Here is a 25,086-nt window from a genome sequence, read left to right as displayed (position 1 = left end):
AAAAAAAAAAAGTATTAGGAATACAGTCAATAAAATTACCAATGGGCAATGGCTGCCAACAGTGAAATAAAGAATGAAACGTGAGAAAGAGTAAAAAATACATCGAAAGTACAGAAATACTGTAAGGAATTTGGTTGATAAAAAAGTGAATTTAGTTATTTTATAAACGAGTGGTTCTGATCTGTAACTTTTTGGATGAACTCCTAAGTTGTATACTTTTTAAAAGTATTAAATTACGTAAAGAAATACTCAAACCTAAGCTATGGGAGCTTCAGTACACAGTAATAATTGAATTAAATCAATTGTTGGACATTATCTACAACTAAACTACCATAAATAAAACATGTTAGTTGGACCTTATAAAAATTACACCTTAAAATAGTAAGACCTTCAACAGATAAAACACTATACTCCTGAATACATAAAATAAAACTTAATTAAAACATGATTTCAGTTGGAATAGTGCGTTCTAAAGGAGGCAGAACTCCAGTAGCAGCATTCACTTAAAGGAACACGTTGCCTTTGATCGGTCGATTTGATCTTTGGAAAGCGTATTAATTAACCGTTTGTTATAGAATGCATATGATTAGAAAGATATTTTAAAAGTAGAATATAGTGATCCACACAAGTATCACCCCAAAGTTTCGGCTACCTATTCTTCAGTGAGCAGTGCTCACCCAATCATGAATTATTTTCAGACTTTTTGGTGTCATAATGAGAGTTTAATCCATAAGCTATCCGTACATCTCAACCTTTTCCCCCAGAATCATAATTTTTTTTATTCGACAGCCATTTCAAAAGTGTATAACATCTTTTGAGAAACACGGTGGTAACGGTCATTGTATAAAACCACATGTAGGGAGACTCCGGTATATTTTTGTGATGGTGATGTCTTGCGAAACCATCTAGAAATAGTCTGCGTCAACATTGAGTCGTCTTCCTTGGGCAGCATTTACCTGCTTCTAAATAAAAAAAGAATTAAGAAATAAATTACATATTGAAGTAAAATTGCGAAAAAAGCAGGTTTGTTTTGTTTTTTTTAATGGTAAAGGTTGTGCAAAACATTGTGTAAAATATACAATGTTTATTCGCATATATTATCCCAAAACATGGTAAAATGATGGTCATTATGGAAAAGTCCCCTTGAACTAATTTTAAGTCCAACTTACGGAGGCTTCGTGTCCTGTTGCAATGTAAGGGTGCATAAATGTTACCATCGGGTAGTCACGAGGCTAAAGATAGAAGGATACCAAAAAAAGGCAAAAATTAAGTGTACGAACCACATGGAACATAAAACAACAATCAATAGAATATTTGTGCAGAACTAAAGTCGGATGACGGTTTAACATGCCAATTTTTCTCGTCGAGTTTAGGGTGAATGTTTTTTAGGTCCTAGAGCAGCTTCACAGCACAGAATGAAAAAAAAAAGCCAATGATGAAAAACGCTTAAATGCTTGAGCCGAATGTTTTTAACGGAAATGTTATGAAAACTTGTTTATAATACGCTTGCTCATCATTAAAATGTAATTTTGATTTGTGTACACTTCTGAATTTTTCGTAACTATCGGTAAAAAAAAGCAGGCCCCAACCTCAAGGTTTTGAAAAACGCTTAAATGCTTGAGCCAAATGTTTTTAACGGAAATGTTATGAAAACTTGTTTATAATACGCTTGCTCATCATTTAAATGTAATTTTGATTTGTGTACACTTCTGATTTTTTTTTTCGTAACTATTGGTCAAAAAAGCAGACCCCAACCTCAAGGTTTTGAAAAACTAAAAACACTTCCAACGTCATGACTGGGAGTTAGCCTTGTTATAAATTGGAGCGCCCAACTATGTTGTAACATGAGTGATTACATAACAATGGTTTTCAAGAGTTAGCCTTGTTACAAATTGGAGCGCTCAACTATGTTGTAACATGAGTGATTACATAACAATGGTTTTCAACAGTTAGCCTCGTTACAAATTGGAGCACCCAACTATGTTGTAACATGAGTGATTACATAACAATGGTTTTCAAGAGTTAGCCTTGTTATAATTTGGAGTGCCCAACTATGTTGTAACATGAGTGATTACATAACAATGGTTTTCAAGAGTTAGCCTTGTTATAAATTGGAGCGCCCAACTATGTTGTAACATGAGTGATTACATAACAAAGGTTTTCGCGAATCTTTCAGAAAAGCGCTGGATAAGGCTATTCAAAATTATTGTTTTTTCACACAACTAAAATCTATTTATAGTCATATGACTCAATTTCTTTATTGATTGAAAACATTTCAAATGAAAATAAGCAAAATTCACAACTTGACATTTTCGTTCAAGCAGGTCTTTAAAGACTTACCACATCGTCTGTATAGCCCAAAGATTGCTGGCGAAGACTCTGTTGATGAAAAAGAAATCCAAAATAGTTTGACCATCAATAAAAGGTTCAAATACAAATTAGACAAAACTGTAATGGTTGTTACTGGTAACATGTTTCCGTTTCCAAGAGAAAAGGCCAAGTCACACTGCAGCGATAATGAAAAACGATAACGATAACGGCGCACAGAGAACGCATTCTATTGGTTGAAATGCTCCACCCAGAATATGCCCACGCTCATTCAACCAATCGAGGTTGTGCATTGTTAACATTCTCTTTGTCGTTCTCGTTATCAAGGTCTGTGTGAGCGGGCCTTGAAGAATGCAACACCAACAGTGTCGGAAAATTCATACAGTTAACATGCCCCCTAAAATGAAAAAAAAATTAACAAAGTTAGACAATGTATATGTTAATATATATAAGGCTATAAAACTTATCATTCTTACATAAAGACATGTGACTTGCTGAGTTGATTCATCATCCTGTAATTGATCGAGGGAAAAATTGGAATGAAATATTATTTTTACAGACAGATTTACAAAGCTTATAGTTTCAACACTATTGGTCTTGAAAAAAGGGAAATTCATGATCATCTGTAGTTTTCCAGAATTTCATCCAACCATCTTGTGAACAATAAATAAGAAGGTGATCTCACTGGTTGGCATTTTTATAGCTGTACCTTAATTGAAAAAAATCTTACAATTGGTGCGTCCGATTAGCTTCCCTGGGTCGACCCCAGTTGCCCAAGGTACGTTCGAATAGCTTTGACGTCATTCCAGGGGCTCACACAGGTTAGCCCCGAGTGCCATGCCTATGGAGTGGGTCATTTCGGGGTTGGCCCCAGGTGCATGACGTCACCAAGAGAGGGTGAGTGATCGTTCGATTAGCTCTTTTAAGGGGGCTCACCCAAGTGAGCACTGCGGGGTCGACACAGGGAAGCTAATCGAGCACACCAACTGATTTCAGTTTAAAATGTAACTAAAGCCCTGTTCGCATTGGACTTAATTTGGGTAAACTAACCGAGCCAATGGGTAACTTACCCATTTTAAGTCCAATGCGAACAGCCCAGGAAGTTTTCCTCCCAGGTAACTTACCTGACCCCAATGGCTAGTCTAACCGAGCCAAAGGTGCCCGGTTAAATTGACCAGGTTAGTTTAACCGAGCCGAAAAGTCCAATGCGAACGCGATCAGGGTAAAAGCCGTCCGGTAAAAAGCCACATCCGGTCCCCGATCTACCTGCAGCCACGTGATTGCGTGATGACACATCTTACATCGTGCATTGTGTACATGGACGGAAGCTCGGTTGCACTCAATGCATTCTCGCTGTCATGCACCCCTGTCAGAGGTCACTGCGATAGCGCCCTCTTGCGTTTTTCTTAAGTGGATATGTGTTTTACCGATCGTGTCGGTTAGTTTACCCGAGTCAAGTAAATCCAAGTGCGGACGCTGGTAAGTTTCCCCTTTTGGAATGTTAACCACTGTCTCGGTAAAACGTTAGTCCAATGCGAACACGGCTTAACTGTCTTACCTGTGACATAAGATAACTTTTAAGAAGAAATTTGAAGCGTACTGTAAGATTTGAAATGTACTGTCTTACCTGAATGTCAAAGACGTGGTTAACAAAGGAAACATCGGCCAAGTCATCAGTCTAGAAAAAAAACAATTTAACGAGTTAGTGACAGCTGAAAGGAAATAATCTTAGAACTCTTGCCAATATTGATGTATTTGTTTGCAACATTACTTAACGAGCTAGCCTCATCAGTAGTATTGTTGCTAGCCCATAAAGGGCCTTGTGAACAAAAGGAAACATGTCTAATGGTCCAATGTAGCAAATACAGAGCAATAAGGAAAAGTGATCAATAAAAAAATAACTTAAGTAAAAGCAGTTATATTAGTGTATGTTAAATTAGCATCCATAGAGATCATGCACAACATGAATCACAGCCGTTTTCCACTTAAATATCTAGTCATCCGGGCAAAATACAACAATTCTTTCAACATCGAACCTCATAAGACTCTTATGTACATTCCTTCATTCCTTTTACTTTTACCACACACAGAGAAAAGTGATATAATTTACATTATATTATAATGATTAAGGAAAATATAAGGAAAATAAAGTACAATAGGATTTTGTGTGAAGATGGAGGTCTCCAAAAAGCATCAGCTTGTCGAGTAGAGACCCCACTCATACAATAACAAAACAAAGAACAATACAACAATATAAAGAAAGGGAAATAATTTATAACTTAAGAGTCTCCCCCATCCCCCCCCCCCCAAAAAAACAAAAAAACACATGAGAAACTATACTCACATTTCGTCTATAGCTACCGGCATCGAGATCAACTGAAGCGGCAAAGCTTGTCTGAATCCTACGTCCAGATGGCTGAGACGGCGGAGCATTCGACGATCGGCTCTGCTTCTTGGATGGAAGTGATGAGATGTATGAGTCTCGCTGCTCAATGTCGTAGTTACCTGGGTACTTGGGTTCTTTCTCATCAAGACGTTTACCGAGGAAGAAGCAACAGGCAAAGAAGAGAGCAATCAGGACAATGCTAAGCACCCCAGCGGTTGCTACCATGGCAATGACGATCGGTGACCAGACATTGGTGATCTCGCAGCGGTCTCCGGAGTAAGGACTGGAACACCTGTCATGGTTCAAGTACATGTAGAGTATATTTGATCAATGCTGTTGTCATCATAGGCAAGAACTCAGGCCTACTGTGTGCTATGTTTTGAAAGGGCAAGGGCACCAAGGCATTTTCTCCTTGGTAAAAGGGCACCCTATGAGGAAATTGGTGCATTCTATTGGAGCATTTCAAGGGCACCAAAGCAAGGAAACAATCATCTTCATTGCCTCTGTGAAGTATCAGGCCTGAGAACTGATTACAGTTTACTGCAAATCTCTTTTTGGACAGATTCTGGGAGGACAGTTTTTAACGTCAGGAACAACTTAGGATTTTCCTAAAGTTTTTACTGACAAGAAGCTCCAAAAAGTTTTGTAAAATGATAACACGGGTGGTTATGAAATTGTTTTAAAAATACTTCAGTGAAATGTTTGTGAGAACAAAACTGTTAATTTGTAATTTCATTGTAAGCTCTGTCAAAATTCATCAAATGACATTAAAAGAACCAAACAACTTGGACTTACGTGCATGTACTTTCATACGTTACAGGGTCTGGTGAACAAGTTCCACTATTTTTGCAGAAGCCAGACGGACAAATTTCTGTTTGATATAAAAGAAAACAAAAATAAACATCGTGGTAAAACTCAGATTTTACTCAGATCACACTAGAAGACAAAACTGAAATGATTTAAGTTTCATATCGGACACATAAAAAGCAGCCCCATGACGCTTCGATTTTGAAAAGGCACCTCTATGAGGAAACTGTAAATTTATAATATCTCAGGCTGGAATAGTTTTAAGCATCATTTAAAACCACAGTGGATATTGTGTGAGGAATGTTCATATCAGACTACTAATCAAACTTACCAATAGCAACAGTGAGTGAGGATGGTCTGATGTAGATATCACTATTGGCCATCTCCCCATCACCGGACACGCTGGCGCTCATCTGCTTGGTAACCGCATCTTGGTTCAACTCGGTATCCGAGGCAAAGATGAGGAGGTATTCCACCATGATGCTGCCACTGGACATGCCCAGGACTTGAGATTCTATGAAGGACGGCTCAGTTGAGAAAATTCCATCCAGCTGTTCAACAAATTATATGGACATTATTGTTTTTAAAACTTGGTTTACTTGTCAAGTGGGATTCCTTGTATACGAAAACACACTGGTTCGCATTCTGTTTTCCTAGATGAACACGGTTTAGGGTTGATTATGCTTTGGTCAGGTGCACCTGCAGACTCAAGCGCACTGAACTCAAGTTATATTATTTACTGCCTTGCAATAAAAACGAATACACAACAAAATGTTTACTGCTGGAAAGACTACATAATTCTCTGATCCAGTTTCTCATATAATCACTATAGCAACAAGCGTATAAAGATTTACATGTACACCAACTGATTGGGTTTGTGTGGGTTTTTCAATACCTAGGCGTATACAGTGTTGGTGTGAGAAAAGGGTATCGGCAGATACGGATTGACAAACTTGACCTATGTATGTCATTTCTTCGAGCAGCACAATATGCATCTTAATTGTAGGTCAAAGTTAGAAAGCTCCTTTCCCACCAATGTTTTGAATATCCGACAACTTTGTTCCAACACGGAGTTGAGTTTAGTAATTTGTTGTGCCGTGTATTAAAGTACATACCACTGCTGTGACGTCACTGACAACACTCTGGTATTCCTGGGAAGATGCGTCATCCAAAGCAGCACTAAAAACTGCCGTTTGAGCGCCGATACGAGTGATTGCAAACGAACCACTGAACTGAGACACGGCTATAATAGGCAAATGAAAAAAATCATAATTGACTTTTAGAATTAATAACAATAACAGTGGCTTCTTATGTAGCGTGCATATCCGTCACTCAGTGACACTCAAGGCGCTTTAACAGTACTTTCCTGCAAGGTATGTGGGACTGCGTTTCAATTATGAGACCTGCTCCTTTTACATAGCATCGTGTAATGGCTTACAAGGTGCTGTGGCGCAATATATGCAGCCAATCAAACCAGGAACACTGGGGGAAAAACCCCTTCTCTTTTTGCAAAGTGCACCGGGTTCTTTTATGTGCGTTACGCAACACATGGGACCAACAGCTTTATGTCTCATTCGAAGGACGAAGCATCATGGTTAAGTGTCTTGCTTAAGGACACATTGTCACGACTGGGGACACTCTGCTGATCAGAACTATACCACAGTTTGAATCTAGTGTTCTTAACCGCTAGGCCATGACATGCCACCATTAGTGTAAAAAGTACATCATTGGTTTTAGATTTCCCACAGGAGCACTCATTTTGAACATGATTTATGGCTGCTGCTTAATACTTACAGATACAGGAGTCACCAACCAGGAAGAATCCGGAAGCACAACCACAGATGTAACTACCCAATGTGTTGATACATACACGGTCCAAAGCACAAGGAGCGGTTAGACACTCATCAACATCTGTATCAGAAAAACACGATCACGTTGGAAGATTAGAGAAAGGAAACAGACATCAATTGCAGAAATTAAGAAAAAACTAACTTGACTGGAAAGTACATAGTCATTCCCAAGTATCCTAAGAGAATGTTTTGCCAGGTGAATATTTCACTTGATTTTGTTAATAGGAGCTTAAATTTCGTAACCATTTTTGTGCTCTCATTTTCCAAGACAGTCCCTGAAGCACAATGTACACTGTACTTTTGTTTACTAATTATGACACCTAATTTTAATGAAACAGATCGTTTGTTAAAACAGAATTGAAAAAATTAAATCTTCTGAAACCTACATGTATGATGGTCTGTCCCACTTGAAACAGTTTTGCTAAATCTACGCAAGGTGTTGGTTTTACGAGCATGAAGCTACTTGTAAAAGTGGCTAAGCAAAAGTAGCTAAGCAAGGAATGTTTGTGTTTATCAAATCTTTATCTTCAATCTTTTATCTTTAATAAGTTTTGTTTGATCTCTTTGATCCCACTTCTGACACCAATTTCATATTACATGTCATATACATACCTTGTTCACAGGTTTCGCCAGACCAGGATGCAGTACACGAGCAGGTATATGAGCTTCCTTGAAGTGCACATGTGCCGTCATTCTGACAAGGTATTTGTCGACAGTCTTGCTGGCCTGAGAAAAAATACCATTCAAGAGTAAAGTATTGTACAAAAATATTGGCAAGGAAATTTAGTTACAAGATGAATTTTGCCACACAAAGAGCATGTGTGGGATTTATAAACAAATCATGAAACAATGTTCCTGTACTGTGAAGAAGCAATTCTTTTTTATAAAATACTTACTCAACAAGAATGAACCCACAGTAACAGCATTGCCTGTATCAAACTCATTGGCGGAAACACCGGTCAAAGAAGACGTGAATGCATTAACTATGTCAGTGTCATTCGGAGGTGGAGATCCAATGAAAGAAATGATAAACTTTACGGTTGCTTTGTTGTCGTTAGATAGGCTGGCAGTATCCAGAGTGATTCCAATGAAGTTTGCAGCCGCAGAACTCAGTCGAAACAATTTGTCCAACTGCAAGGAAAGCCAGCATGCAAGTATTAACTATGACATATTTATTTAGAGCTAAGCAAGTATTAACTATGACATATTTATTTAGGGCTAAGCGAGTATTAACGATGGCATTTTCATGTAGAGCTAAGTGACTATTAATGATGTCATGTTTATGTAGAGCTAAGCGAGTATTAACGATGACATTTTTATGTAGTGCTAAGCGAGTATTAATTATGACAATTTTATGTAGGGCTAAGAAAAGTTTCTACATTAATACCGATGTTGACAACCTCAGGCCTGATTCTTCACGGAGTCAACAAAGGCCACTGCCTCCATGCCCCCTGGTCATTGCCTTGGTGCCCTTAAAAAGCTCCAGTAGAAATTTACAATTTCCTCACAAAGTGCCCTTTAGCAAATAGGAAATGCCTTGGTGTCCTTGCGCAGCAGCCTTAATTGAAAATTACCTCCACCGGGTTAACTCAAATTGGGCACTGTATTAGTGAACTACATGAGATACTTATATCGGGAAATAAATTACTGTGAACGATATCTTGAAGTACTTACATCTGCTATCAAGTCATCGATTGCTGCATCCACAAAGTTTTGGGTAAATGATGAGGAACTAGTGTTTGCAATCCTGACCAGCTCAACTGTACCATCAGTTTCATAGGTCGCTGAAATGGAAAAAATTTGTTCAATCTTATGAAACCTGTTGGACAGACAAGCATTGATTTTGCATGTATTTATAACGGCGTGTAAATAAATTCTGCCTTAACTGCGATTAGTTAAGAGCACATCACTAGACCCACAGAAACCAAAGTCGTATACCAATAGCAACCAGTGTGCTGTCCATTCCAACAACAAATTGCTTGCTTGTACTCCTGCAATATTTACTTGTGCATCATTAAGGAAATCTTTCGCCGGCTTGACCATTCCATTTCATTTGACAACCAGGGGCCCGATTTCATAAAGCAATAAAACTCGTCGCCAGACAAATTGTCAATGTGACCATAGTGATTTGTATTGTGCCACCGCACTTTACTTTTAGCAACTATGATTGATTTGCATTCAAGATCAATCAGAGCTCTTTTGTGAAACTGGCCTCTGTTTAATTTTGCATTTCTACCTGATTTAAAATTTGAGTGAATATTTCACTTTGTAAATCCACTGGAATTTTTTTTGTCAACTTACGATTTGTTTCTTGGACAGTTACTGAGAAAGAGCAGCTGTCTTCATTGTCAGCAGCATCGGTGGCAGTATAGGTCACCTTGGTTGTACCAGACCCAAACAGATCCCCAGGGTCTTTGTTGGAACTCAATGTAACAGCACTTGTGTCATTCGCAGTCGGAAGGGTCCAGAATGCAGCGGCTTCAGAACTTGCTGACAGCACGTAGATGGTGATACCTGATGGGCAGTTCATGATGATTGGATCGCCACGATCTACACAGTGAGAAACAGTAAGGTGTGATCATTAGGATTTTGAATTTCAGAAAAACACATTTTGTACAAAAATTATAGAAAACAAAAATATATTAATAAATAAAAATAAAAATTGTTGAAGCCCTCTTGAACCCAGCCCACTCCCTCCCCGTTCCCGAACACTCCAGATTCAATGTCAATCCAAGTCAACATTTATGTCATACTACTCTTCTCAAGATATAACAAAAATCAAAATAAAGAGAGGCTGTCAAATAGACCAATCCATTAAGCTTCGCCCCATTGCGTATTGACCAATCACAACACAACGAAAGTCCAACACTAAGGTTCGACATGCGTGCGCATATGCTTGGCGCGAGCGGCAGAGTTGTGCAGAAAGGCATTAGAGAGCCCCACGTGTTCATGCTCACACGTGCGGCGTGGGCGGAGCCTTCTGGATAGGTCTATTAAGCCAAGGCTTGTAGAAGACACTCCTAGACAGACAAACTACAAACAAGTAGACAAGACAAACAGATAACAAGGAAACTTTTCCACAAAAAAACCCAGACTGGGTAGCTATGAGAGAAATATGTATATAAACAAATGGCTGATGACATAGGAGCTGGACTGACTATAATGGAATCTTTTGCAAGTATATTTGAATCGACCCTGACGGCAATTTGCTACTTTCGTCATAGAACATGTAGAATAGAATTCCACATAGAAATGACGATTTGACATTGCATAGAGTCCCAGCTCTTACCTTCCACAGTAATGACAAACACACACTCTGTGGATTGCCCAGCGGAATCATAAGCTGTATATACAACTTGAGTGTCGCCGAGAGGGAACTGCGTGCCTGGTGCATGAGAGCCCATCAGGACTGGGTTGCTTCGGTCGTCTGTTGGTCCTGGGTAGGAGAAGCTAACCGTTGCAAAGGCCTCTCCTGGGTCCGTTTTAACTGTGGTGCTTCGAGGACAGGAGGAGAACATAGGAGGCATGTCCTCTGCAAAACACAAAGAAATTATCATTTTTGACAAACTTCAGTTTACAAAATCATAGCATTTATTCCGAGACTACAGGCAAAACAATCGTAATGGTAAGGCTGAAAGAAAACTTCTTGGAATTTCTTTTCACCTAAAAGAGGAGTGGTTGTAAAAGAGGAGAGGTTGTAAGAAGACAGTGACCCTTTAAAAAGCAACTTATAGGTATTCTTGAAAAAAATCATACCAAAAGCACTTAAGTCGTTAATATGGATTTTCCCAAGAGAAATGAATGACCTGCAGTAAAATATTATTCTAACAAGTACTTTTCCAAACATCTAAAGATTTTGATGCAAATGTTTACCACCCTTTTCAGCACTAGAGAGATATCATTGTCGACGACGGATGGTACTACGACAGCTATGATTTCTACCAAAGTACTTGGGATGAATCTGCGTCTGCCTAAAAACTACATACCGTCGCAGAACCATCCATCATCGAAAACAAAAACTCTCTACTAACTCACCCTCAATGGTAATGACAAACACACAAGTGTCTGCGTTTCCGCTTGGATCCATAGCTGTGTAGATGACGTTGTACACCCCAATAGCGAATGTATCTCCAGATACGTGATTATCATTCACCGTCATGCTGTATTCCCCAGAGTTATCCGATGAGGAGGGTGGATTCCAGCTCACAGCAACCATAGAGCCTGCTGTCGTCACCCGAGTGATGTCAGTCGGGCAATTCTGGAACACTGGCTTCTCGTTATCTGCCCAAAAATCAATGAATACAATTTTTTATTCGCTCAGTGGTCAAGTATGTTTTTGACTCTGCTGTATCAATTTCTGAGATGTGTGGGGCCTACATCCACAAGTCGCCGTATCAACGACAGTACTTTTAATCAACGTGTTTACATAAGTACCAAGTGTGACAACCGATATACATGTAGTGACTTAAAATAAATGGAGCTTAGACTTTGCTTGAGAAAGACAACGTCATGTTTGGATAACAGATAGTGAGTCACAGTTAATGACTTCTTATGAGATGTGTTGGGGCAACCACATGACAGCTTAGCCAATGAATTTTTTTTAAGTACTATCATCGGTATTTTAACTATCGACTGCTGAATGCTCGCATCCAATGTGTGGCCAACAACCACATGGCAGCTTAATTAGCCAATGAATATTTTTGACTGATATTTAAACTATCGACTGCTGAGTGCTGGCATCACATTACCTACAAACTTTCACATGGAATTGGACAAGGAAGTGTTACCTGTAACTGTGACACTAAAATCACATGAGGCAGTCTGCCCAATGAAATCAGTGGCCACATACATGACCATCCACTGCCCAATATTAAAGCGTCTTCCTGTGTTATATCCATTCTGTTCAACGACGATGGGTGAGCCATTGTCATCCACAGCCATTGGAACGGGCCATGTCACCACTGCAAAGTCCTCATTCAGTGTGGTGTTTACAAACATGTTGGATGGACAGGAATTGAACGTTGGTGGTTCATCAACTAATTAGGGAGAAAGGAGGAGAAAGATGATGTTGTTATCAGACTGAACAAACTTGTTGACCAAAAGTAAAAAGCTACAAAACAGAATGGGCTTTTAAGTTTGAAGACAAGCATGCCATAACATAGCGTCAAATAAACTATATGCCCAGTTTCTCTTTTAACCAAATATCTTTTCACTGTAGATTTTGACTGATAGAAAAACCATACCAAAATACCAAAATTATGATGTCCAAAGAAAGCACTTATTACAATAGCACATATGTTACAAGGAAGATTTAAAAGTCAAAATGATGTATCTTGCTTTATTTCACTAACGTGTTTTGGTCACTGCAAACGCCGAAATCGATCGCGAAATCCAAAATCCATCGCACCTTAGCGATGGATTTTGGAAAACGATTTCACTAAAACTTTGCGATGAGTATACTCATCGGAAAGATTGATTTAGCGATGACAATCTTGCAATGACTCGTTAGTGGTCACTAAGTTAAAGTTCATCCCAAACTTAGGATACATTGCGCCATTTTGTGCTTAGTTATTGGCGGTGTACTTCTTGACGTATAGTTTGTGCATGAATTAGAGTAAAATGGCGCTACATGTACATTACTCTTCGCTAGAGAGCTTATCATCGGTACAAAGGAGATACTATCTTGGGTTTGATTATTTTAACCATCATTTTTGTTACTAAAGTGTGTAAGGTTGACCAAGGCGAATTGACTATGCAGCCAATAATTGTCCTTTCCGATTTAAAGGCAGTGGACACTATTGGTAATTGTCAAAGACTAGCCTTCACAGTTAGTGTACATGTATCACAACATACGCCAAAAATAACTAACCTGTGAAAATTTGAGCTCAATCGGTTATCAAAGTTCCGAGATAATAACGAAAGAAAACACCCTTGTCACACGAAGAAGTGTGCGTTTCGATGGTTGATTTCGAGACCTCAGGTTCTAAATCTGAGGTCTCAAAATCAAATTCGTGGAAAATTACTTCTTTCTCGAAAACTATGGCACTTCAGAGGGAGCCGTTTCTCACAATGTTTTATACCATCAACCTCTCCCCATTACTCGTCACCTAGAAAGGTTTTATGCTAATAATTATTTTGAGTAACTACCAATAGTGTCCACTGCCTTAAATATCATGTACATGTATATTACCAATTTTCGGAGACAATATTATCTGCCTATTTCAGACATATGTTGTCTCCCGTTCGTACAATGTGCAGAAGGGAAGCTTAGTAAAGAACATATGAGACAGACATTCACAGATGTCAGAAACAAAAACCGCCATTCTCATAATAAATTTTACAAGTTATCAAATTGTTATCACTCTCAAAGTTACAACAGATTTACACCAATTGTTTATTAAATTTATTTAATGTAAACCCCCTTTTAAATGAATGCCTGAATTTAAACATCTCCACAAATTTTTGTTGATTTGTATGCACCAGCATGAAAACATATTTACTTTTTCAACTGCACTTTATCATAACAATGCATTCATATTGTGGCGGGTTATGTCAAAGGTCACTACTTTTAGCCTTGTACAAAAACTTTATTTCCCTGTTAACGTCATCGCAATTGCGATGACTTTAGTGAAATGCAGAATTAGCGATATCGCAATAGCGATGTATTTGAGGTTTCACTCTCATCATCTTATAGTCCCAGCTCTTACCTTCCACAGTAATGACAAACACACACTCAGTCGATTGCCCAGCGGAATCATAAGCTGTATATACAACTTCAGTGTCGCCGAGAGGGAACTGCGAGCCTGGTGCATGAGAGCCCAACAGGACTGGGGTGCTTCGGTCATCTGTTGGTCCTGGGTTGGAGAAGCCAACAATGGCAAATGCCTCTCCAATCTTCGTTCTAACTGTGGTGCTTCGAGGACAGGAGGAAAACACAGGAGGCATATCCTCTGCAAAGAAACACACAAAGACACGATACCTCCTGACAAACTTTAGTTTGGGTAATTGTCAGAGGTTTCAATTAATGTATATTTGGTTTGTGGTAACACCATGTGTGTATCTACTTGCCAGGTAGAGTTGTTCTTAGGGAACTGTCTTGCTTTATTCTACTGCCGCGGAGTAGATAATCAGAGGTTCGGGAGACTTCTAAGTTCTGAAAAGAACTGTCCTGCTTTTTAACTATTACCGGGCGGATGGTATAGAAAATAGACTGGACTACTACTTAGCTTATAGGATCGTAATTAACTGTACTGCCGCGGAGTCAGTTCTGAATTGGTCTCAACGTTTTGACTAGCTTGCTCTAGTCATCGTCAGGAGACTGAGAGCAAGACAGTTCCCTAAGAACAACTCTATCTGGCAAGTAGATACACACATGGTGTTACCGCAAACCAAATATACATTGATACCTCACCATGCAATGCCTCAAATCCTATATAGGTTTCAATTAGTTACGAGCTGAAATTACAAGTTCATAGCAATCCTTTAGAGAAGTATTTTAACAGGCGTCTAAAACAATGTTATTGTTGAGGCTGAAAGAAAACTACTGGACGTTTCTATTCAACTAAAGAGAAGCAGTTGCATTACGACAGTCACCCAAAACAAATTACATAGCAGTATTCTTGAAAAAAACTAACACATAAAGCACATTGGTTCAAGTCTCATATGAATTATTTTACCCCAAAAAATATCAATGTGAAATGAATGAATCCCAGAAAAAAAAATTGTTTATTATTCCTTTTCCAACAAGTACAGTAGTTTTCCACACATTTAAAGGGATGCTGCAGTGAATAAAACAGCTAATTTTGCTGTCATTTTGTCATTTATTTTTGATATATGTATTGAACCTCAATAAAATGTGTTTTGTTTATTCCCGACATATCTGACTTGCGTAATGAGCGAATAGTGGATTGTTACCGCCCCTACCATCGACATCACGTAGGGAATACAAACATATCGTCGGCAAAAAGAGTCTGGTCCCTAACTACACGCGCATAGATACCAGGCCACACAGTACACATGTCTCTATATGCACACAGCCAGGGGGCCCGACGGCTCGGGTTACCGACATGACGTCACGTTTATGCAAACGTTTAATCTCTTGAAAACCAATTTTAAATTTCTTGCGCATTTAATACAAAATAATGAAAAAAATTACATGTTTAAAAAGTCATGTTAAATCGTTTAAATGAATAAAAAAAACATTGCAGCCACCCTTTAAGAAAATCATGCAAAAGTTGTATTGTACCACTATTTTTCAGCAACTTACCCTCAATGGTAATGACAAACACACAAGTCTCTGCGTTTCCGCTTGGATCCATAGCTGTGTAGATGACGTTGTACACCCCAAGAGCGAATGTATCTCCAGATACGTGATTGTCATTCACCGTCATGCTGTACTCCCCAGAGTTATCCGATGAGGAGGGTGGATTCCAGCTCACAGCAACCATAGAGCCTGCTGTCGTCACCCGAGTGATGTTAGTCGGGCAATTCTGAATCACTGGCATCTCGTTATCTGAAGAAGGAAAACAAAGATATATAAAAAATAATAATAACAATAACACATTCATATATAGCGCATTTCACAATAACCATCTGAATGCGCTTAACATTAGTGCCCAGGTCATTGGACCAATAACATCCCTTTAATCTGTCTCAGCTCCCTGAGGAGTATACAACCTGTTATGGGCAACCGTAGAAATCCAAAGGCTTTTTCATACACGATATCAACCTCTACCGTATAAGGTGTAATAATAATGATAATGATAATGATAATGATAATGATAATGATAATGATAATGATAATGATAATGATAATGATAATGATAATGATAATGATAATGATAATGATAATGATAATGATAATGATAGTGATAGTGATAGTGATAGTGATAGTGATAGTGATAATGATAATGATAATGATAATGATAATAATAATAATAATAATAATAATAATAATAATAATAATAATAATAATAATAATGCATTTACATAATGCGCCATCTATCTAGTGTACAAGACCCTATTCCGAGGCACAGAACAAAAAAAACAATACATACAACCATGGAGGAATTCCTCCATGATACAACAAATAAGAAATGTAGAACAAAATAAAAAAAAATATACAATGAAAACAAATTTTTAATTTGCCCGGTGGTCAATTAGTTTTGAGATTGTTTGTTTTTGACTCTGTTAATCTTCTGTAACAGTATCTGAGATGTGTGGGGCCTTAGATTAATACCAAGTGTGACAGCCAATATAGCGACTTACTAATATAAATGCCGGAGCATAGACTTTGCTCAAGAAAGATAACTTCATGTTCGGATAACAGTTATTGAGTCACAGACTAGGGTAAACTGCTGCAATGACTTCTGAGATGTGTTGGGCCAACCACATGACAGCTTAGCCAATGAAAATTTTTAAGTACCATGCTATCATCGGTATTTTAACTATCGACTGCTGAACGCTCGCATCTTATTATATACAATCATTTTCTCAGATGTGTGGCCAACAACCACATGGCAGCTTAGCCAATGAATATTTTTCATTGGTATTTAAACTATCGACTGCTGAGTGCTGGCATCACATTATCTACAAACTTTCACATGGAATTTGACAAGGAAGTGTGGCACATATCCCTTAAACTTACCTGTAATGGTGACACTAAAATCACATGAGGCAGTCTGCCCAATGGAATCAGTGGCCACATACATGACCATCCACTGCCCAATATTAAAGCGTCTTCCTGTGTTATATCCATTCTGTTCAACGACGATGGGTGAGCCATTGTCATCTACAGCCATTGGAACGGGCCATGTCACCACTGCAAAGTCCTCATTCAGTGTGGTGTTTACAAACATGTTGGATGGACAGGAATTGAACGTTGGTGGTCGATCAACTATTCAGGGAGGAAGGAGGAGAAAGATGATGCTGTTATTATCAGGCTGAACAAACTTGTTGACCAAAAGTAAAAAGCTACAAAACAGAATGGGCACTTTAGTGTGACAACTGAGCGTGCCATAACATAGCGTCAAATAAACCATATTTCTCTTTTAACCCTCCTTCTGTCTGATCATAACACCATTTCACATTGTGACCTCTCCCAGACTATGAAAACTGTGTGTTTGGTGTGAGATTTGAACATGGTTGATTGACAGAGAAAACACACTGTGATCCATGGTGACCATCTCACATTGTGACCAATCCCAGACTATGAAAACTGCGTGAAGGGTGTGTGATTAGAACATGGTTGGTTCACACAGAAAACATTCTGTGATCACACTGTGTTCACACAGTGACCATTTCACATTGTGACCATTCCCATACTATGAAAACTGTGTGAATGGTGTGTGGTTAGAACATAGTTTGTTTATACAAAACAAAAACAGAAATCACACTGTGTTCACACAGTGAACATTTCACATGGTGACCATTTCACACTGTGACCTCTCCCAGACTATGAAAACTGTGTGAATGTGGTGTGATTTGAAGAAGGTTGGTTCACACAGAAAACACACTAAGATCACATTGTGTTAACACTGTGACCATTTCACATTGTGACCTCCTTCAGACTATGGACACTGTGTGATTGGTGTGTGATTTGAACATAGTTGGTTCACACAGAAAACACACTGAGATCACACTGTGTTCACACAGTGACAATTTCACATTGTGACCACTCTAAGACGTATGAAAACTGTGTGAATGAAGTGTGATTTGAACAAAGTTGGGTCACAGAAAACACACTGAGATCACAATGTGTTCACACAGTTACCCTTTCACATTGTGACCACTCTCAGACTATGGCAACTGTGTGAATTTAGTGTGAATTGAATATAGTTGGTTCACACAGAAAACACACTGTGATCACACTGTGTTCACACTGGACCTCTCCCAGACTATGAAAACTGTGTGAATGGTGTGTGATTTGAACATAGTTGGTTCACACAGAAAAAACCAAGTGTTGTGTAACGCATGTAAAAGAACCCAGTGTACTTATCAAAAATAGAAGGGTTCGCTCGGTGTTCCTGGCTGTGGCTGCTGTATGCACCTCGTAGCACCTTGCTATAAGGTGCTTCAAAATTGGGTCTCAGAGTTTATCACTGCAATAACTTATCTTTCTGAAAGTTTTTGTATACTCAGCTCCTTGACTACCTTGTTTGGTAGATACGTGCGCTATACAAGACTTCGATATTATTATTTCTATTATTATTATTATTATTATTATTATTATTAGCTGTTCCGACGTAGTGGTCGGAACAGCTATTGAAATCGTCAAGATTTTTATTTGTTATTATTATTATTATTATTATTATTATTATTATTATTATTATTTGTATCCGAGAGAGTTACACATTCGATTTAATGTTTTTCTTCAGTTATAGACTCCTTAGGCATTAAATTTTGTTGGGGAAAATCCGTGACCCCATTTTGACCTCTTCTTCCGGGTCAACCGGAAGTAGGACCATTTGTCAAGAACTACACAACCGATTTTCAAACTTTTTTCAGTTATAGACTACTTAGACATTAAATATTAACTTTGAAAACTGTGACCTTATGTTGACCTTTATTTCCGGGTCAACCAGAAGTGGGATCATTTCTCAAGAACTACACAACCGATTTTCAATTTTTTTCAGTTATAGACTCCTTAGGCATTAAATATTAACTTTGAAAACCATGACCCCCATGTTGACCTTTTCTTCCGGGTCAACCGGAAGTGGGACCTTATTTCAAGAACTATACACAACCGATTTTCAATTTTGTTTTGGTTATTAACTCCTTTGACATTGGACATTCGCATTGGCTGGCCGTGACCCCATGTTGACCTTTACTTCCGGGTCAACCGGAAGTGGGACCATATCTTTAAGAACTACACAACCGATTTTCAGTCTTCTTCAGTTTTAGACTCCTTAGGCATCAAAAATAAAATTAGAACAACCGTGACCCAAATTTGACCTCTATTCCTGTTCAACCGGAAGTGGGACCATATCTTAAGAACTACACAACCGATTTTCAAACTTGTTACTCTTATAGACTCCTCAGGCATTTAAAATAAACTTTGTAAAACCGTGACCCCATTTTGACCTCTTCTTCCGGGTCAACCGGAAGTGGGACCATATCTCAAGAACTACACAACCGATTTTCAAACTTTTTTTTCAGTTACAGACTCCTTGGTCATTTTAGCACTTAATCCAAGCAAAATAACACGGAACAGCTTTGTGTTTGTTCACAAACACCTAATGTCTAGTTATTATTATTATTATTGTTATTATTATTATCGACGTGCGATCAGTATGCTTATACTAGGTTTACGATATTAACCATGTGCTTGATATACTTTGCCAAATATTTGGCGAATTGGTTAAACAAAGAAGTGAAAAACCGTGGTGTATCCAAACTCAAAAAGACCATCCTACCTTCACAAGTATCTCCAGTGTAGTTCAGTGGACACAGACACTCACAGAAATCAGCACTGAATGTCCCACCATTTGAACAGTTCACAGCTGACAGCAAGCACTCTAGGGTAGCATTGAAAAGACAGGAAACAAAAGAGCAAAATCACAAACTCTATCCTTCATTTTTACAAGCTGAATTATTAAAATGCTAATGAAGTTATGTCAGTGTGTGACACAAGCAATTTAATTGCAATCTGTTATTGTAAGAACTAGTTATTATTAATATTAGAACAAGTCAAAATTTTCCCTTGCACAAACAGCTGTGATATGATCAAGCTAAATGAGTTGTTCGTCGGAAATATCAGTACGAATATTAACTTTTGTTTATACCCATTACGCACCGATTTGTGCTCGAAAATATCAGTAAGAATATTGACTTTTGTTATACCCATATGCAGAGATTTGTGCTAGGACTGAACACCTGGTACTGTTATGTAGCACAGTAAACTCAGTACTTAGCCGAGTCCTGTAAAAAAAAAATCACAGGCATATTACTCAGGTGGGATTCAAACCCATGACCTGTGCAATTTTAGAGCAGTGTCATACCAACTAAACCACCAAGATTGCCCACTGTTTAGAGGCAGTGGGTTTGAATCCAACCCCGTGAATATGCCTGTGATTCGGGTAAGTACTGAGTATCGTGCTAACACACATCAGTGTATATGGGTAAAAACCAAAATTAATATTATGATTACCTGTTGTGATATTGAAGTCGCATGTGGCTTCGTTTGAAGCCGCATCCTGAGCTGTACAGATAATTGTCGTCAAGCCTATCCCAAAGTCAACTCCGGACGCTACTTGATTACCAGAATCGTCTACGCAAATTATGCGGTCCGATGCGAGGATACCGTCAACTGTGTCATTGGCTGAAGGCAGCGGCGACCAAACGACTGCAGCTTGGTTCATTCCGATCGCTACTTCGACTGATGCTAAGTTATCCGGACATGTGATGACTGGAGCTTCATCGTCTGTAATGGGAAGCATCGGTCAATGGCTTAGAACAGAAAACGACAGAAACGTTCTAACAAGTTTACAAAAAAACTTACTGATGAGCCTGCTTGGACGTCCTCCAGAAATAAAGAAAACTTTTTCTTTTTTGTTTAACATAAAACTAGGTACATATAGAAGTATGCAAGGGACTCTCCTCGCTGGTTAGAGAACTTCAAAAACACTACACTCTATTGTAAAATTACAACATCCCCCTTGCTTGCAGTTACATGTCTATATAACATTTGGAAGGGAGTGGTAGCACTTAAAGCCATTGGACCCTTTCGGTTCAGAAAAAAAAATAAAAGTTCACAGATTTACACATACAGGGTTTACAGAAGGTAATGGTGAAAGACCTCTCTTGAAATATTAGTCCATGAAATGCTCTACTTTTTGAGAAAACGGTAAAACAATATAAATTCTCGTTAGCGAGAATTACGGATTTGTTATAAACACATGTCATGACACGGCGAACCGCGCAAAAAAAACAGGAGTGGGTTTTTTTGTTATTTTCTCCCGACTCGGATGTCCGATTGAGCCTAAATTTCCACAGGATTGTTATTTTATATATAAGTTGTGATACACGAAGTGTGGGACTTGGACAATACTGTTTACCGAAAGTGTATAATGGCTTTAAAGACTAACTAAATACAAGCAAAACTGCATGAGCTTCTGAGCAAAAACTAATTCGTCAGATGCAATGATGGGGACAAGCAAAGTACAAGTTATATTAGCTTGTCCCCTTCATTACATCGGTCTTTAAGTGCTCCTATCACCTTTCTGGTTTTATCTAATAGACAAACATGGCTATTTTTTTAGGATTGCCAGCTGTAAGGCAACATCCCCCAACTGAGTGAGAAAACTAAGGTTTGCCCATTGCGCCTTGCTGGTCACTGCCTACGGCACCCAGAGCTACCGGCCAATAAAGTCATCGTGTGGAAGCCCACTCACGGCAGGCATGGCCCGTGAAGACCCACCAAGACCATGCTCAAGACCCTGATTGGGGATGCAGGAGTTAACAACAAGGAAGAGCTAATCAGTTGTATGGTGTGTCAGACATCGAGCCTGACTCAAACATGCGGGAAAGCGACAACTTAGGTCGCCTGAGTTAGTAAGTGAGGCTACCATATAACATTTGTATGACAGTCTAAAGTTAAGAGCATTTGTTTTTAAGTAAATACACAGGACTGCAAAACGTAGTGGTATTGATTTAAGTTGCAATCAATTGCTAATCCTTAAGAAGCCAGGCAGCCGCGCCACGCATCTGGAACTCTCTACCAGTTAATCTTCGATCTTGTGTTTGTACCGCAAAATTCAAGTCTCTTCTCAAAACTTATCTTATGTCACAGGTTTATAATAATTAATTTTGTTGTTTCTGTTTTTCTTTGTGTTGTGTTTTGTTTTTGTTTTGTTTTGGTTTTACTGCGCCTTGAACACCCAGCAGGGTGGATATGTGCGCATTACAAGTCTTATTATTATTATTATTACCAAGATGCTTTGTATGTGTATGAATAAAAATACATGAAATTCAACAACAAAAATGAAATTATCAAAAGGGAACGTACCAACCACAGTGATGTTAAATTGGCATGATCCTTCATTCAGTGCAGTATCATGAGCCTTGCATGTCACTGTTGTTAGGCCTGCTGTATATGCTCGACCCGAAATCACCACATTACCCAAATCGTCTTCACATACTACACTATCTGTGATGTTAACATCAACGTTGTCACTGGCTGATGGCAAGGATGACCAGGTGACATTTGCAAATGCTGTCCCCGCATCCACATTTACGAAAGAAGCATTACTTGGGCAGCAGACGATTGGAGCCTCAATATCTGCATCAAAAGCGTAAACAAATTATAGTCCACGGTACACGTAGTTTGATTTCATTGATGCGTCAATGTAGTTTGATTTTCATTGATTTCATTGCAAATGAGAGAAAAATATTTACAAGATTAAAACAATATAAAGAATAAACATCTAAGTACAAGATAGTTGCACCATTAGCATATCATACCACTGCACAGAGTGCATGGTAAACTATGAAAACCCATTTAAAAAAATGGCTGTGCTGCCCACACCTGGTAGAAAAGTGGCTGCCATTATTTCAAACTGGTCAGATTGAAGCCATATTTCAAACCAAACTTTGACCCCTCCCAGAGTATAAAAACTGTGAATGGTGTGTGGTTTGAACATGGTTGGTTCACACAGAAAACACGCTGAGATCACTGTGTTCACACGGTGACCATTCCACATTGTGACCGCTCCAAGACTATGAAAACTGTGTGAATGGTGTGTGATTTGAACATGGTTGGTTCACACAAAAAACACGCTGAGACACACTGTGTCCACATGGTGACCATTTCAGGAACCCTGGTAAATTTTGCTATAGGGTAACAATGGAAAGGAAACCAACCAAACTAACACATAAGTTGTAGTAATTTTTAATGGACCCCCAGTTTGTCTCCTTAGTAAAAAGGAAAAGGACCCTAGCTAGATGACTTGCAGTACAACCACTTTTTGCAATTTTTCCAAATGATCGATCATATACTTACCAATTTCACATGTTTCTCCGCCGAATCCAGGTGCACAAGTACAGGTGAAGTTGGCAATAGTATTATTACATGTACCTCCATTCAAGCATGGAGAGATCTTACAGCTATCAATATCTAAGTAGTGAAAAAAGTGAACGTATATGGTGCTTAATTTTCTTCAGGCATAGCACCCTAATCATAATAATAATAAGGGCTTCTTAGCGATCAGGTCCCTCACGCAGTGATGCTAATGGTGCTCCAACATTCCTGTGCACTGGTCACTGGGCCTTAAATCATTCCCTCAACCATCTCAGCTCCCTGGGGGAGTATACAGCCTGTACAAATATGTAGCGCACTCATAGAGTTATATATAAGAACTAGAGGGCGCACTGGTCTATATTCGCACCCCAGCTTGCACGCAGGCGACCATTTTCTAAGCTGACAAAACAGCCATCTCACAGCGTGTGTTTGTGCGGCCATTTTGTAAATTGAACAAACAGCATCGCTCAAACGTGTATTTCATATTCAACGTGCGTGCAGAATGATGCGCTTTTCATCTTGCGGTCCCGTCCGGTTTGTGCAAGCAGCAATCACCAGTGCGCCCTCTAGTTCTTATATATAACTCTATGATCGCACTAAAGCTAATCAATGCAAATAACCACCTCTGCCCTAACAGGTACTCATTTACCCCTACGTGGAGAGAAGCTTATGGTTTGAAGCGTCTTGCTTTAGGACCCAAGTGTCACTACCAGGATTCAAACCCACACTCTGCTGAACAGAAATGGCAAGAGCTTGAGTTCGGTGCTCTATCTCCTCGGCCACGACACCCCGGATAGGAATATCATCCAATCTTGGTAGAGGGAGCCATCCTACACTTAGTGACACCATATAACAGGTTATTATTTTATGTTTCAGCGCTTAGAAACCCTGTATTAAGCGGTATATAAATGCATGGTATTATTATTATTATTAACAGTGAGTCCCTTGGCTGATGATTTGAACAAGGCGGTAACAATTCAAACTAATAATTTAAGCATAAACTATGAAAACATGGAGTCTGCAAATGAGTCCTTCTTTCTGGAGGAAACTCACATAAAGTTTAGCAAATAAATTGGTTCATACATGTACATGTACCTTCAACAATCAGAGATGACGCGTCAACACTGAAGTTTGAGGATCCACTGGCCACTGCATCCATGATGTTTGTAACATTCGGCACGGATGAATTAATGGGGAAGGATGCTGACATTGCAGCGATTACACTACCCTCTGAGAAGCTTAGAACGCTCAAGGACGACACGGAAGCAGTAGCTGGTGACCCACTGAATATACTTTTCATCTGATAAAAATAGAGACAAATCTCGTTACTTTAAAGGGACAATTCATTCCTGGAAGAAATTTAAGGTGAGGTCTTAACCAGGCAGCTTAAAAACCAAGAGGCTCTTGGCCATGCAATAAAAGACAGCACCCATGAGATCCTTTGTGCATGTCCATGACCCTGCAAAGATGACATCCTACTTTTAAGATGCCTACATCCTGAAATACGTTATCTGATTAGCAGGTGGGATTGATTGATTGATTTTTTTTTCCAAATATCATAATAAATAATCGTAAACAACAAAGAAAAGTAACATTAATAATGTTTTTCAGGATGTTGCCATCTCACGTTTGTGACATCTTCCTCAGGATCTTCCTGAGCTCAATAAAAAATACATAAAAAACACTAAAATGTATTGCTG

At 38.8% G+C, this 25,086-nt stretch overlaps 1 protein-coding gene across 1 annotated transcript in view; it reads right to left on the bottom strand.

Moving 5' to 3' along the window:
- Positions 1-37: 37 nt before the first annotated feature.
- The window catches only part of LOC139949781 (uncharacterized), a 56,805-nt gene continuing 31,756 nt past the window's right edge, over positions 38-25,086 (bottom strand). The window contains exons 37-61 of the mRNA XM_071948321.1: positions 24,482-24,686; positions 23,369-23,482; positions 22,376-22,648; positions 20,519-20,791; positions 19,785-19,886; positions 17,018-17,266; positions 15,638-15,883; positions 14,079-14,321; positions 12,159-12,407; positions 11,407-11,652; positions 10,661-10,903; positions 9,673-9,921; positions 9,046-9,155; positions 8,268-8,502; positions 7,984-8,097; positions 7,316-7,432; positions 6,637-6,764; positions 5,853-6,072; positions 5,510-5,585; positions 4,673-5,006; positions 3,956-4,006; positions 2,805-2,840; positions 2,341-2,379; positions 1,170-1,232; positions 38-962 (exon numbers count right to left, since the gene is read on the bottom strand). Coding sequence (XP_071804422.1) covers positions 906-962; positions 1,170-1,232; positions 2,341-2,379; positions 2,805-2,840; positions 3,956-4,006; positions 4,673-5,006; positions 5,510-5,585; positions 5,853-6,072; positions 6,637-6,764; positions 7,316-7,432; positions 7,984-8,097; positions 8,268-8,502; positions 9,046-9,155; positions 9,673-9,921; positions 10,661-10,903; positions 11,407-11,652; positions 12,159-12,407; positions 14,079-14,321; positions 15,638-15,883; positions 17,018-17,266; positions 19,785-19,886; positions 20,519-20,791; positions 22,376-22,648; positions 23,369-23,482; positions 24,482-24,686 — 4,272 coding nt within the window. The 3' untranslated portion in view covers positions 38-905. The remainder of the gene's footprint in view (positions 963-1,169; positions 1,233-2,340; positions 2,380-2,804; positions 2,841-3,955; positions 4,007-4,672; positions 5,007-5,509; positions 5,586-5,852; positions 6,073-6,636; positions 6,765-7,315; positions 7,433-7,983; positions 8,098-8,267; positions 8,503-9,045; positions 9,156-9,672; positions 9,922-10,660; positions 10,904-11,406; positions 11,653-12,158; positions 12,408-14,078; positions 14,322-15,637; positions 15,884-17,017; positions 17,267-19,784; positions 19,887-20,518; positions 20,792-22,375; positions 22,649-23,368; positions 23,483-24,481; positions 24,687-25,086) is intronic.

Source organism: Asterias amurensis, chromosome 17 (assembly GCF_032118995.1).
Source record: "Asterias amurensis chromosome 17, ASM3211899v1".
NCBI lineage: Eukaryota > Metazoa > Echinodermata > Asteroidea > Forcipulatida > Asteriidae > Asterias > Asterias amurensis.
The sequence above is the reverse complement of the archived record's forward strand: the minus strand, read 5'-3'. Positions and strand labels throughout refer to the sequence as shown.